The 14,985-nt window shown below is 43.1% G+C and overlaps 2 protein-coding genes across 2 annotated transcripts in view; both read left to right on the forward strand.

The window, feature by feature from the left end:
- Window positions 1-4,901, forward strand: part of sesn3 (sestrin 3) — a gene marked incomplete at its 3' end in the record, with an annotated part of 4,961 nt that extends 60 nt beyond the window's left edge. Inside the window, exons 1-9 of the mRNA XM_080528689.1 lie at window positions 1-2; window positions 204-404; window positions 1,193-1,375; window positions 1,819-2,058; window positions 2,222-2,354; window positions 2,522-2,640; window positions 2,742-2,932; window positions 3,112-3,256; window positions 4,815-4,901. The exon at window positions 1-2 is cut by the window's left edge and continues 60 nt beyond it. Of these exons, the coding sequence (XP_080384815.1) occupies window positions 207-404; window positions 1,193-1,375; window positions 1,819-2,058; window positions 2,222-2,354; window positions 2,522-2,640; window positions 2,742-2,932; window positions 3,112-3,256; window positions 4,815-4,901 (1,296 nt within the window). The 5' untranslated portion in view covers window positions 1-2; window positions 204-206. The remainder of the gene's footprint in view (window positions 3-203; window positions 405-1,192; window positions 1,376-1,818; window positions 2,059-2,221; window positions 2,355-2,521; window positions 2,641-2,741; window positions 2,933-3,111; window positions 3,257-4,814) is intronic.
- Window positions 4,902-9,192: 4,291 nt separating this feature from the next.
- On the forward strand, window positions 9,193-13,897 carry cwc15 (CWC15 spliceosome associated protein homolog). The gene is made up of 7 exons (XM_080528185.1): window positions 9,193-9,234; window positions 10,475-10,616; window positions 10,793-10,905; window positions 11,083-11,180; window positions 11,289-11,402; window positions 13,099-13,238; window positions 13,479-13,897. The coding sequence occupies exons 2-7, from the start codon at window positions 10,486-10,488 to the stop codon at window positions 13,606-13,608; spliced, it is 726 nt and encodes a 241-aa protein (XP_080384311.1). The 5' UTR covers window positions 9,193-9,234; window positions 10,475-10,485; the 3' UTR covers window positions 13,609-13,897.
- The last annotated feature ends 1,088 nt before the right edge of the window (window positions 13,898-14,985 follow it).

Genomic DNA, 14,985 nt, shown 5'->3' on the forward strand with positions numbered 1-14,985 from the left:
AGGTAAGAGATGCACTCTCTGTCTCCACACCCCCCCCCCCCCCCCCCTCGCCGTTATGCTCCTCTCTTCCTCTCTCTCTCTCTCTTTCCCTGGAACATGTATCAAATGAAAGCAGCCTTACTGTTGTGTGGTCCAAAGAGCACTGTCTGACTGAAAACCCCTCTTTCCCCCCCCTGCGTCTGGCTAATGTTCCCTGGGCCCAGATCATGGAGGCGTCTACCGTGGACCCCCACACAGAGCAGCTCCTGGCTGAGGCCTACTCCCCATCAGGCCACGTGGACCACCTGACCCAGGTGATGGGACTGCACCCCCACTACCTGGAGTCCTTCCTGCGCAGCCAATTCTACCTGCTGAGGATGGACGGGCCGCTCCCCCTCCACTGTCGCCACTACATCGCCATCATGGTAAGCAGTAGGATGAAGTAGCCCCCCCCCCCCCCCAGCTACATAGAAGCTGATGTCAGTAGTGTCGTGTTGTTTCCTATTCCTAATAGATAAGGCTAGGGGGTGGGAAGGGTGAGCTGACTCTATGGAGGACCTCTATCCACAGCTGAGGGTGGGGACGCGTCGGGGGGGACAGAGGTCACAGCAGGCAGAGAAGGGGGGGGGGGATGTTTCAGTGGGGCTGCAGAAACACATCCTCCTCCATAAACTCCCACTCTCACCACAGGAGAACCAAAACAAACCTTCCACTTCCACAACACGTACTCATATCTCTACTGGCCCGTTTCCTTGACAACTTGGCTATGGCTCTTTTTCCCTGGAGTGACGGATGATGTTTTTCCTTGCGGTGTTCCACTTTAGCCTCGGTGCTAGAGTTTCCCTGCAGGAGGTACAGAGAGGCGATGTCGGCTATTCATTCGGGTTACGACAGCGTCTGTGGGCATTTAGCAGGGAAGTGTTTGCCAGTACTCAGCCTCACTGGACACAGCTCTGTGGAGCTGTGGTATGCGGAGAGTCCTCCAACGCTCAGCTCGCCCCTCCCAACACACCCTTTTCCTGATCTACGTCAATGTCGGCCCCCTCAGTCTGAAAAGGAACAGCATGTTATGTTAAGGACACACTGTTGAATGCACACAGTGCAGTGTGTCGATGTAACATACACGTTAGACATAGAACACATGAGTTTAGAGCCTATAGAACCAAGAAGGGTTCAGACAGTGTCGTTCATGATGAGCCGTCTCTCTCTGCAGGCAGCCGCGCGCCACGGGTGTTCCTTTCTGGTGTCTCTACACGTACAGGAGTTCTACAGGATGGGGGTGTGTCTGGACTGGCTGAAAGGCCTGCAGTATGCCCCTCAGAGACTGAGGAACCTGAACGAGATCAACAAGATCCTTGCTCACAGACCCTGGCTCATCACTAAGGAGCACATACAGGTTAGGACAACCCCCCCCAAACACACGCATGTGCACACACATACACATAAAACAACAAACAAACACACACACACATACAATGGTACAAACATGCATGCATGCTGGCACACACGCACACGCACATGCACATGCACGCGCACACACACACACACACACACACACACACACACACACACACACACACACACACACACACACTCACTCACTCACTCACTCACTCACTCACTCACTCACTCACTCACTCACTCACTCACTCACTCACTCACTCACTCACTCACTCACTCACTCACTCACTCACTCACTCACTCACTCACTCACTCACTCACTCACTCACTCACTCTCACACAGACACATGACATGAACAAGTCATACTCAATGAAAATACAATTGAATGATACACACAAGCTAATCCCTTTTGTTCCGTCTCTCCCTTTCTGGGTCAGAACCTGGTGAAGACAGGAGACCACAGCTGGTCTCTGGCAGAGCTGGTCCATGCAGTGGTTCTGTTGGCTCATTTCCATGCCCTGGCCAGCTTTGTGTTCGGCAGTGGCATCAACCCTGAAGTGGATTCCCAAAATACCAATGGCTTCCAGTCGGTAGGCATCAGTAACTTCTGTACATGTGACCTGGCCAGTGACCACCACCTGGACCGAGAGGGCTTCCTCAGTAGCACCAGCCCTGGGGTGAGAGGACATGACTCATCTACATGTTATTATCTAACTTACATTATTCCTGTGTTTTTGGGGGGGAACTGTGCCTCAGATTAATGTGTGCTTGTGTGTTTACGTGCTTGTGTGTGTGTGTGTGTGTGTGTGTGTGTGTGTGTTTCAGACCACAGACTCTGTCAGTGAGTTGGAGGCCCTGATGGAGAGAATGAAGAGGCTGCAGGAGGACAGAGAGGAGGATGAGGCCTCCCAGGAGGAGATGGCCACCCGCTTTGAGAAACAGAAGAAGGAGAGCCTCCTAGTGGGATCCGGAGGTACTGCAATCATTGCCCTCTTGTCTACAATGTACTTTGGACAGTGGGGTGATATGCTCAGTCTATCTTAACCTAGCCGTTACAGTAAACACACATATACATACACACATATACTCTGCTCTACCAGCAGAGTGATAATGTAATCCATCTGCTTTGTCACGCTGCAGATTTCAAGGACAAGGCGATGCCCATATCCAAAGTGTCTCGGTTTGTGGAGGATGCCACCTTTGGGTACCAGGACTTTGCTCGACATGGGGAGGACAACCCGCCAACATTTAGAGCACAGGTAGGTGGCAGGCATGGTCGTCTGTCCTTTCTGTCCAATTGCATAAGAGTACGGCCTGTAGGTTCTGCAGTCCCTTCTAACCTGATCTGTCTTGTTTGTAGGACTATTCCTGGGAGGACCATGGTTTCTCTCTGGTGAACAGGCTGTACTCAGACATTGGTCTCCTGCTTGATGAGAAGTTCCGGACAGCGTGCGACCTGACCTACTACAACATGGCCAGCCATGAAGATGTGGACACTACCATGCTCCGCCGGGCACTCTTCAACTATGTCCACTGTATGTACGGCATCAGGTAAGACAGCGCCTCATCGCCCCTAGCTACACATATTGCACAGTACACTCAGGAGTGGACACTTGGTCGTTGGTACTTGCCAATCAAGGTGGTATAATGGTTGTATTACACATGTATACTTTCTTGTTGGACCGTTAAAGTATTCTGTGAAGTGTTAATGTTTGATTTTCTCTCTGAAGGTATGATGATTATGACTATGGAGAGGTGAACCAGCTGTTGGAGCGCAGTCTGAAGGTTTATATCAAAACAGTCACATGTTATCCTGAGAGGACCACTCGCCGCATGTACGACAGCTATTGGTGTCAGTTCCGCCACTCTGAGAAGGTCAGTGACCATTGAATACTCATTCAAAACATTCAATTGTTTGTATCAGGGCTGTAAAGATTATTAGATTAATCCAACAGACCAAGCAACTAATGGTCTAGTTGACAAATAATAGTTGAAAATAAATCATCGGATTTCTGCGTTAGACCAAGGACAAGAATTTAAAGCCATAGTGAGTGACATGTAGCCAAGTAAACAAGAGTGAGGCTCAGTTTAATAAATTAGCACCCTTTTGTCTTAATCTATGGGAATGGCAATTTGAACCTTTGAGGCCATACTTTCATTGTTTACTACTCCCCCCATTCATTGTTTAGGATCACATTTAGGTTAGAAATGTTAAGAAAATTGCTGACCAAAAAAAAAAAAACATTGGTAGATTAATCAGGCCTAGTTTCTATGTGTGCCTATGACATGTGTGTGCAATACATATCTGTGAGAGTGCCTGTTAATATGTGTATGTGTCCAGGTGCATTGCAAACAATAATTTTCTTTGCTTTGACTTGGCATGTACCACAGCCACACAAATTATGTTATGAATGCTGATTTGTCCATCTCCTTAATGAGGCCAGAGTTGACTGGCTGTGTGGGGCATGCTGTTAGATTGTGTTTGTGCAGGAGGCTTTGGCTCATGAGTACACTAGGCCTATTGAGAAGAGCTGTAGGAAATGAAGCACTTGGCTGCAGGAACATGCTGTTATTGTGTTTGGGTTGTCCTGGGGAGAGGCCCCCCCGTTGGAATCTGAGGAGCTGAATGAGATGAAAGTGTAGCATGAAAGAGCATGTATCAGTACAACCACCCAACAGGGCAAAGTGGGTCATTGTCCTGCTCTAAGACATCCTGTAACAAACATCTCATCTGAGTAAATGAGGCCAATATCCATAGTATCAGAAGGAATCAGAATCAGAATCAGAATTGATTTTATTACATCTAATGTACGGTACACAAGAGTAAACATCTTTGACTTAGGTTCTTCAACATTGGCATTGCAGTAAGATACAAAATCACAGTAATAGAGTAAAGAAAAATAAGTAAGGGATGTAATAATAAAGAAATAATACATTACTAAATAAAGTGATAATAAAAAATCATAATAATAAAAGTAATAATAGTAATAATAACAAAAATAAAGTGGAAAACGTGATCGTAGTCGTACTACAGCAGAACCAGTTCTACTACAGTGGAATCAATAGTGCAAAATGCTGTGCAAAGTACGATAAGATGATGAAATGCAATACGATACTAGTTGGTGCAATATGATAGTAGTTGGCAAAAACAATATTTGTGGTCTGCCCAGATAGCTTCTACTAAAGTATATTCATCATTGTTGTCTCAACAGCTTCACCAACTTGCTTTCTATACTGTAGCTGTTTTAGTGAGATCTCTGTCTATTGCAAGCTGTTATATATAATCTTAGCTCATATTGAGGTACATCTTTTAGGGCTCATTGGATATCCTGCTGTTCATTCCAGCCCTATATACGTATGTATGTATATATATATGTGTGTGTGTGTGTGTGTTTACAAGTGTGATATGTATGGTATGTTAATCCCCTGCCAGGTCCATGTGAACTTGCTCCTGATGGAGGCTAGGATGCAGGCTGAGCTGTTGTACGCCCTGCGCGCCATCACCCACTACATGACCTGACCAACCAGAGCAGGACATCTCACTCCAGCTGACCAATACAAACCGCAGACCCCCCCCCCCACCACTACCACTGGTGTTCTCTTCTACAAACCCCAGACACCCCCCTCACCACCACCACTGGCCTTCTCTTCTGTAGCCCCAGGAATGAGGCCCTTGGAGACTGGAAACAGGAATCTAAACACTGGCCTCCTCTGGATGAATGAGGAACTTTTTTTTAATTTGAATTCCTGAATTCCCCCATAAAGACAAAGTATGTAAATATGAAGGAAATCCTATTGCTAGTTTAAAAAACTGGTAAGAGGGGCACATGTGTGTGTGACTATTTTGTATCCCCCTTTGACAACATCATGATTGTAGGCTTTTGTGGTAAATTAAAGGTTCTTGTCTTTTATAATATGTTTATTCACGCAACCTCACAAACTACCCTAGCCCCAAGGAGGATATTCAATGGCCATAAACAGTGTTACACGACTTTGAATATACCTCTGAATGTATGTGTTGATTTGGTACAGTCTCGCCAACATCAGAAGCAAGATTAAAAGTTTATCTCTGAGAAAGCCACTAGCTGCTTTCAGATGTGTTTAAAAAGTGCAATATGTCTCTGTTCTTTTTTGTAATATTTTCTGTAACTTGAAAGGCTGTGACAGAATACTCATACATTGCTTTTCAGTATATATTTTTGTCAATAGATCTAACTGATTCAAATATTGAATGCTTGCTTGACAAGTATGTCTCTGCATTATTGGTCCTAAAGTATAGAACATGTACCACAACAGGTACCGCACAAGCAATAGGTGAAGCAAGTGTAGCGCTCATTCTCCTGAGTTATCATGTTCCCTCTCATCCTGCCTGTTTCTGGGCCAAATGCTGTTTCCCATGCCTGTTGTAGCCTACTGTCTATATTTCTGCCAAAGATCGGCCCTAGAGTGTATAGAGCACCGAAGTTAAATCCCTGAGAGAAATGATGTCAGACCTGAGATAAGCTAAGTAGCTAATGCTAGTGTTGAGAATACTGTAGAATCACCTAATAGGAGGATAAGCCTATTCCTACTGTCTGCACTGTTCACTGTATGAGTGAGTCTCACAAGCATTTATTTGATGCATTATTTCTTCTCTGACATGTTTTGGTTGAAAATCATGGTGCTTTTATCAATGATTGTTGCGCTTTGCACATTTGTATTTGGAAATTGATGAGAACCTACTGATGCCAAAGTGAATGACTTCAAGTTCAAGCAGGTCTTCACTGTGAAAAAACAACTGCAGATGTTCTAGAAAGTGCAGTATCTCCTTGAAAAATCTATGTTCTAATAAGAATACGTTGCATTGTATCTGTGAATCACATGTTAAATGTTTCACAAGTATTGTATTGTAGCACCCATTCCCCATGTGTGTAGGCCTAAATATATTTAAAAGTGTTTGATCAATGATCTCAGATGCAATGTACCAAAGTGCTATTTACTGTATGTCAAGTCAACCTTCCTTAAACGTTTATTTTTTATTTTTTTTCTATATTAAAGCATCTTGTATTAACCATTAAGGCTAATCCAATCTTTGACTAATTGAAGATAAGTTGTCCAATATTACAAATGTGAGTCCAAGATGCACTTTTCCATCTCACAGATTGTCTGTTTCAGGATTGTTATAATACTGTTGTTCTGCCTTATCAAAGCTAAGATACAATTATCCAATTGTCCATTAACAAGCTGTTAAAGGACAACAATACATGTGAGACTGTGCCTCACAGTTGCCTGTAAGCAAACACAAACATTAAAGACGTTTAAAAGTTATTCTGTGTGTGGTGTCCACTGACTCTTAGTACAGGCATTATACAACATTATACAATATGGCCTCAGACAAATTGCAACATAAACTCTTTCAACTGTCCTAGTCTCATGGATATGTCCTTCATAACATATCAAAAGTCTTAAGAAATCCAAGTGGTGGAAAGTATTGAAAAATACTGAAACTGGTGATGCCACAATTTCCCATTGACGCCCATGTTAAATAATGTTTTTATGCATGTATTCTTGTCTGATGTCCACACAAAGTGTTCAATACTGTCCACAATCACCCAGAAACTGTTTTACATGAGACATGGAGTTGGATGCAGTATGTGTGTAAAAGGAAATTCTTAACCCATAGATGCATACAGGTAAGTGGGTCAAGATGAACAAAACAAATATTTCAGAATAAAAGTCTGATAAAAAAAAAAAAACGGAATAAAAGTCTGATAAATAGAATTTCAGAATAAAAGTCAGAAAAATTAAATTTCAGAATAAAAGTCCAGTATGTGCTGGATGGTGGAGCGCATCCCATGGACACGTGGATCCACACACAAGGACATCTGCAAGCTGTACAGCGAGTATGTCACAAGGAAGTATGGAGAGGCAGTTGTTGTGTTCGACGGTTATCAGGGCACATCCACAAAAGACATGACACACCGCAGACGAGCAGGTGGGAGGACTGGAACAGCCGTAACCATGGAGGAAGACATGCCTATTACGATGTATAAAGACCTGTTCCTTTCAAACAACACAAACAAGCAGCAGTTCATCAACATGCTCAGTGGTCACCTACAGAAGAACTGTCAGACGTAGGCCTACCATGCTCCAGGTGAGGGGTAGTGGTGGTCTAGTCAGTGGATAGTGAGTTGGACTTGTGATCGGAAGGTTGTGAGTTCAAATCCCGCCTGAAACCACACCACTACTAGTGTGTCCTTGAGTAAGGCACTTAGCCCTCAGTTACTCCAGGGGGAATGTCCCTGTAATTCGTAATTGTAAATCGCTTTGGATTAAAAGCGTCTGCTAAATGGCAAAATTAATTAAATTAAAATTATACTGATCTCCTCATTGTGCAAAAAGCAGTGCAGTCTGCCACAGTAACAAACACTGTGCTCATTGGTGATGAATGATACATATCTGCTCGTCCTCCTCATATACCAAACCAACCTCAAGTCACATGACCTCTTCTTCAAACCTGAGGCGAAGAAGAGCATGAAGAAGCCACGTGTCTGGAACATCAAGGCCGCCAAGCAGCAGCTGGGTCCCAGTGTTTGCCCTCACATCCTCTTCATCCATGCAATAGCTGGGTGTGACACTACCTCCCGCATTTATGGCATTGGGAAAGGAGCTCCCCTCAAGAAATTCACAACCAGTGATGACTTCTGTGAGCAAGCTAAAGTGTTTGACACACAGTCAGCTACCACAGCAGAATGCACAATAACTCATCTTTGCACAATAACAAAGAATGCTTTGCTGTGCCTGGACAATGGGGAGGGACTATCGTTTTTGTGAGAAGGTAGCTATTAGCACTTCTCATGTACAACCACAGTCTTCGTGTGTCCTACCAGGTGCAGCAGTGGAATGGAACCTCAAATGAACTCCTGCCACAAGAATGGGGATGGAAAGAGAGTGATGAGGCTTGTCCCTGTCCAAACTGACTTACCACCAGCTCCACAGGAACTCCTCCGGTTCATCAGATGCACCTGCAAGACAGACTGCAGCAGCTGCAAAGGATTGGGGTGTGCAAACTCATCTCAGGCTGCATGATGAAGATGATGACGATGAAGATGGTGAAGATGAACCAGACACCTACTGATAAAGTTTTACTTAAAAGTTAACATGTTTTTGTTCAATAGTGCCAACATGTTGATTAGTGCAAATCTACCAGTCACAAATATTTTGAAAGTAACATAAAAGTGATATTTTAATAATATTGTTTTCAATTGTTGTTAATCAATGCCTATATTAATGTTGATTACTGCCAATTTATGTTGCCTTGTATAAAAGTATATTAATTTAGTGATTCGATTAAAGTTTCAGCATTTTAAAGCTTTATAATGTCATTTTTGGAAGCAAAAACGTGTTACCAGGTTATGGTAAAAAATAAAATAAAAAAAGACTTTCCACCACTTGGATATCTCTATGTCATATAGGAGACATGTATGAACAATAAACAGTTGGAAGATTTTCTGTTGCAATTTGTCTGAGGTTCCCCCCTCTTTTCTCACAAAATGCCTGTACTATCTGTCAAAACAACAAATATACCCATAGTCGAATCAATAGACCACCACTTGGACAAATAAAGGTCACATTGTTACAGACACAATATCAGAGATAATTTCTGCCGCAATTTTTATTTTATTTGTGGCGATGATTGAAAAAGGCATGAAATTACTGCATTGCTACATCACTGCAACCTCGCGTTTCGAAAATGGCTCAGGCTGATTTGTCCTTTCAGAGGTTCCATACAAATCGTCCACAGTGACGTACTTACAGCAGTTCTTTATAGGCCACATAGCTTCCGTAGCTCTTTCGGCGGTGTGTGTAAGAAGGTAATTGCTTTGTAGCTAAATCATTTAGTTTCAGCCGACGTGTTATATTTGAAGGTAAAAAGCTAAATGTCGTTATGGTATTCTTTAATCGTCCACCCGTCAGTGCAGTGACTACGTGTTTGTATCGTCTTCCCTAGCTAGTTAGCTATTATTATTATTATTGTTATTAGTTAGCTGCTAGTTAGCATCATGTCTACGTAGCCTGCCAGCGAGTTAACGTTCAGTAGCTCACAAACATTGTGCCTGGACAAAAGACTGAGAGATGTATATTTTTAATCTTAAGTATCACTGTTTTCAGGCGAGTTTTTTTTTTAGAGATAATATTGTTTTTTATTTCAATATTTTATCAATTAAACAAGTTAGAAGCGGGACTGTGGTCATTGGCACCCAATCGCAACTTGGGATTGTTTGTTTATCTCATGCCTGGAGACATACAGCCAGCTACGGCTGATTCTGTTATTTCTGTAAACAGGGTATCCGCGGTGTCTTGAAAAGTATTAAAAGTTGATAAATCAATTTTGGGAAAATCAAGACCGTTAATAAGTATTAAAAAGTCTTATCACGATTTTATGAGGTCTTGAATTTTGTAGATATTTTTCTGAATTAGACTCTCTCCAAAGAGTTTGAGTCCTAAAAACCTTTAGTAAAAGTTCGTGAATTTATTAGTTTTATTAAAAAACAAAGATGAACCGGAAATCGTGTTGTATGATAGTGGTCTAGTCTATTGCAAACTCAAACTGTTAAGTTAAAGGTGTCACTGATGTAAACGGTTACAGCTCGAAGTGGCGGTGAAGTCTGGAAAAATATTGACAAGGTCTTTAAAAAGTCTTAGAAAGGCGTTGAAATTAACCTCAAGATTCCTGTATATACCCTGTGTAAAATTAGAGAATCTGGTTTATGTTTGACCTCGCTGGTGTTTTGACCTATAACTCACTAGATAGCCCAGTAATGTTCAACCTTTTCCCTACTGAAGCGTGGTAAAAAGACATGTAGCAGGACACCCTGAGAGAGTAAAACGGTGTGCTTAATATGAATGAGACACTCGGCATACAATGTTATTAAAGCATCCGAACAGTTATCTTATATTAAATGTGACCTATTTTGTCATCTCTGTTGTTATTTTCTGTTTCTTTGTTAGTTCCTACTGGGTTTCCCCAGAAAGCTCTCGGACGTTCTAGGACCTTTGGTTGAGAATCCTGACTACCGGTAGTTACGTGTGATGGGTTTTCTTCTGTTACAGACAATTCAAAGATGACAACAGCAGCAAGGCCGACGTTTGAACCGGCGAGAGGAGGGAGGGGGAAGGGAGAGGGGGATCTCAGTGCTCTGTCTAAGCAGTACTCAAGCAGAGATCTGCCTGGTCACACGAAGATCAAATATAGGTCAGTGGATTAACTCAACCTGTACGACGAGTCTCTGGCACTGTTCTTTTGTGGGTCACAGGCTGAAAAGTTTGGGAACCCCTGCTCTAATTGTTAAAGAAGTGATGACTCGGCTCTGCAAGTAGTAAGATATTATTTACCATTGCTGGTGTTACCCCCTGATATCTGTCCCTCAGGCAGCCCACCCAGGATAACGCAGAGGAGGTACGTGCCCGTGACTTCCGTAGGGAGCTGGAGGAGAGGGAGCGTGTAGCTGTCCGGGAGAAGACCAGAGAGAGGGGGCCAAGAGGTCGGTCTCCAGACACATTCTTAACACATGAACTAAACATTTTCCTGAAGAGTTAGTTGTCCTTGGATAAAGAGGATTTGATCATTTGATTCTAACCTTCAACGGTTGCCTTATTCTGTCGAAGGCAGTGCTTCTGCATATGTATTCATTTCAAGTGTTGTTTTTTTTATATTTCAGAGCACACCACATCATCATCTTCATCATCATCCTCAAAGAGGCCCAGGCTAGATCAAATCCCAGCTGCCAATTTGGATGCAGATGATCCTCTCACTGATGTAGGGGCCTCCACCTCCAATTTATCTATCTGTCACACCAACATTTGTGCTTAGGTCTATTTCAATGTTGAGGTTTTAGCATGAACTTTTCTGTGTTTGTGATCATAGGATGATGAAGAGGATGATGATGAAGAGGAGGACAGTGATGATGACGACACTGCGGCTCTGCTGGCAGAACTGGAGAAAATCAAGAAGGAACGAGCTGAGGAGCAGGAACGCAAGGTGAGGCCCGCTAACACAGCCACACAAATGCCATCTGTTATCAGGGCCATTCCAAAAACAACAACTGCTCAGCAGAAATATACCTCATAGGCTTTGGCCATTTTTATTTTTTTATTTTTTTATTTTTTCCAGATTTTATCCCTTTTTCACCCAATTTGGTATCCAATTGAACCCAACCTAGCATCCAATTATCCCCTGCCTATTGCGTAGGATCCGCCGCACGACCCCGTGGCCGGCAGCCCCAGAGGAGATCGCCAGGCAGACTAGCTGACTGGCTCCTCGAGCCCAGCACCGTTATTCCGGCACCCCGGGGGCGCTGTTGTGCGACGGATCCTTGTCCGGAAATAGTCCTATACCGCCCTCTGGAGCGGCCGCTCAATATGCCGCTCCCTGTGGGCCCCGGCCATATCCGGATCTGGCTAGACCGGGATTCGATCCCAGTCTCCGGTGGGCAGCTTGCTTGGCTAGTAGTGTTGCACGATATACCGGTACCAACGATATACCGCGGTGCCAAAATGTCACGGTGCCTACTATACCATAAGCTTTATACAACGGTACTACCGTGGAATACTATACTACCGTGTTGAACACGGTACCAGCGGGGCAACTCATAACACTTTCGGCTGCGTTCGTCAATTCTCTCCGAGAGCGCCGGAGCGCACACTGGGTGCAACGTCACAGAGCGACCGATTCGTTTGATTGGACGAGAGGCGTTCCGCGAGTGCGGGTCAGATTTCCAGAGCGAATTGACGAACGCAGCCTTTTTCGCGACTACCCATCGCGTTAGCTTTGTCGGCTAACAGGTTAGCAACCTCAAACGTTGTTCCTATGGTTCCTGCGAGCTCAGTGGGCATTAACTAGAAAATTAAAGCCACTGAGTTTTCTTAAGTTGAGTTAAGTCTTGAGCTACAGTTTGGAAGTAGCCCTCTATTTTTTTGATATGCCAGTGTTTGCTTTTACTTTTCAAGTTCGTGAAAAAGACCCCACAGACGGACAGACATACAGACACACACACAGACACACACACACACACACACACACACACACACACACACACACCTACTTTGCTATACTCTTGCAAAAGGCCAGTTGGTCTGTTTGATGTTTCAAACTACTTATTAATAAACATGTTATTCACAAAAATATCGGTTTCAGTACTTTTACTTACCTGTAGAGTTACAGTGTAATGCATTAAATGCATGTTATTCATGCACCACTCATTAAGTTATTGTAACTTGTATAAATACATTGCATGTTCATAAAAATAAAAAGTGTTACAAAAGTGCCGCGGTATCGCGATACTACTCAGTATCGTGATACTTGGGCTGGTATAGTATCGCAGGGTAAAATATTGGTATCGTGACAACACTAGTGGCTAGTGCTTAGACCGCTACGCCACCGCGGGGCACCGGCTTTGGCCATTTCTGATTGGTCTATTTCTACCCATTACCCATTCACTCTGATTGAATTTAGTCTAGTGACAAAAGCCTAGTCCTGAAAATCAATCAACAATGGCACAAATGCTGGCTTAAAATGGGATAAATGTGGAACAGCATTGACATACAATGTCTCACATGTAATAAGAGGTTTGCAAGCAGACCATTCTGAGCTCTGTGTGTCCTGTTGCCGTTGCTAGGAGCTCAGTGTGTCCTGTTGCCGTTGCTAGGAGCTCAGTGTGTCCTTTTTCCGTTGCTAGGAGCGAGAGCAGAAGGCTGAGGAGGAGAGGATCCGCATGGAGAACATCCTGAGTGGGAATCCTCTGCTCAACCTGGCAGGCCAACAGCAAATCCAAAGCCAACAACTAGTCCCTCAAACTGCCTTCAGCGTCAAGAGGAGGTAACACACACACACACACACACACACACACACACACACACACTTAAGGGATGCAGGAGCAAACAAAAATCACCCCTCCTAAATTTCGTTGTTTGGTACCTGTACTGTAGCAATGACAATAAAGTCCATTCATTCATTCAACCAAAAGAATGCAATCATTTCCAAGGCTATATTGAGGCAATGATGTGTCATGATTTGGATCTTAGAGTACACTCTTAACCGCCTGTCTTTTTCTCCAAGGTGGGATGATGATGTGGTATTCAAGAACTGTGCTAAGGGAGTGGACGACTCACGGAGGGAGAAGCGATTTATCAATGACACTCTGCGCTCTGAGTTCCACAAGAAATTCATGGAGAAATATGTGAAGTAAGACTGCAGCTGTGGTGTTTGTTCTCTCTGCTCTGCTCCATCCTATTGATAGGGATTGGTCATCAAAACACAATGATTCTCAAGCATGGAATATCATTCTTGGAACTGTTGGCATCGAATTCTCAGAGATGTTGTATATAAATAAGTAATGGAAATACTAGCAAAAAAACCCAAACGATTCGTTGAATTAAAAAGCATTTTACACCCTGTAAAGAACGGCACCATCAGTGTCTCCTTATTGTTTTATTGTCTTTTTTTTAAAGTAATGTCAATAAACTTAGTGAAGCGTATGTCTGTGAAAGGGTTTTTGTCTTTTTCAACATAGTAGGCGTTGACACTTTTGTTGAATTTCCAGAAAAACCTTTTAGGGGGTTATTCTAAAATTGGCCATAGGTTTTACAGGTGTTTTTGGCAGGTGTTTTAGGCCTTAATGGGTTAAAGATATCTCCAACAATCCTAAAATGTCATCACAGGATCTACAGGTAGCTCTTGCCTCAGTTGATGTCAAAGTACATGAATTTACCGATTTATCAGAAAGAGACTGCACAAGTTTGATTTTCATGTAAGGTGTGCAAGCAGACCTCATCAGGGCAACACTAACGTTTGCCAGAGAACACCTAGCCAAACACCATGACTTCTGGAACAATATGCTTTGGAGAAATTAAAGTAGAATTATTTGGGCACAGTAACAGAAGACATGTCTGTCCATTGGCAGAATATCCGATTCGTATCTGATTGAAGCCGGCATTATATTGAGGCCTGAATCGGATCTGAGTATAAGATTCAATGTGCTTTTTTACTGCTTACACCTACATGTTACATATCCGATCTGTCCACAGGAGAAAAAATGTGAGCAAAAAATCGGAATTGTGTCACTTCGACCTGCGGTGTAAATTAGGGGTGGGCATCGACGATCGATAATTGATCGATAAGGATCTTGGTCGATCACAAAATAAAACATTTGGTCGATCACAAAAAAAAAAAAAAAAATTTTTTTTTTGTGATCGACCAAATGTTTTATTTTGTGATCGACCAAGATCCTTATCGATCAATTATAGATCGTCGATGCCCACCCCTAGTGTAAATACAGCCTTCGTTAGCAGATGCTTTCAGACCTCGAAGGTTGACTGGTGTAGGTTTACCTAAAAGAGCTGGCTTCCAGGGATGACTGATTAAAAAAGTGCAATCCATGAGATTTACAATCATGAGTCACGAAAAAAAGTTTAATGTCCTTTTTGTGAAATGTTTTAAGATGATGGGGCATTATAGCTTGAAGCTCTGGGTATGGACCCAGTTATATGACAAATGAAAAAGATATGCATCAAATAAAACTGAAATCAGCTAAACGCATCCTTCTGATTCATTTGGCATTTGCGCT

This window comes from Nansenia antarctica (assembly GCF_963989245.1).
Source record: "Nansenia antarctica genome assembly, chromosome: 4".
NCBI classification, from domain to species: Eukaryota; Metazoa; Chordata; class Actinopteri; order Argentiniformes; family Microstomatidae; genus Nansenia; species Nansenia antarctica.

Bases quoted from the DNA above. Each gene is read 5' to 3' on its own strand.
- cwc15 (XM_080528185.1), top strand. From the start codon at position 10,486: ATGACAACAGCAGCAAGGCCGACGTTTGAACCGGCGAGAGGAGGGAGG. The intron at 10,906-11,082 runs GTCGGTCTCCAG...TTTATATTTCAG, and splicing joins CAGAGAGAGGGGGCCAAGAG to AGCACACCACATCATCATCT. The intron at 11,181-11,288 runs GTAGGGGCCTCC...TTGTGATCATAG, and splicing joins CAGATGATCCTCTCACTGAT to GATGATGAAGAGGATGATGA.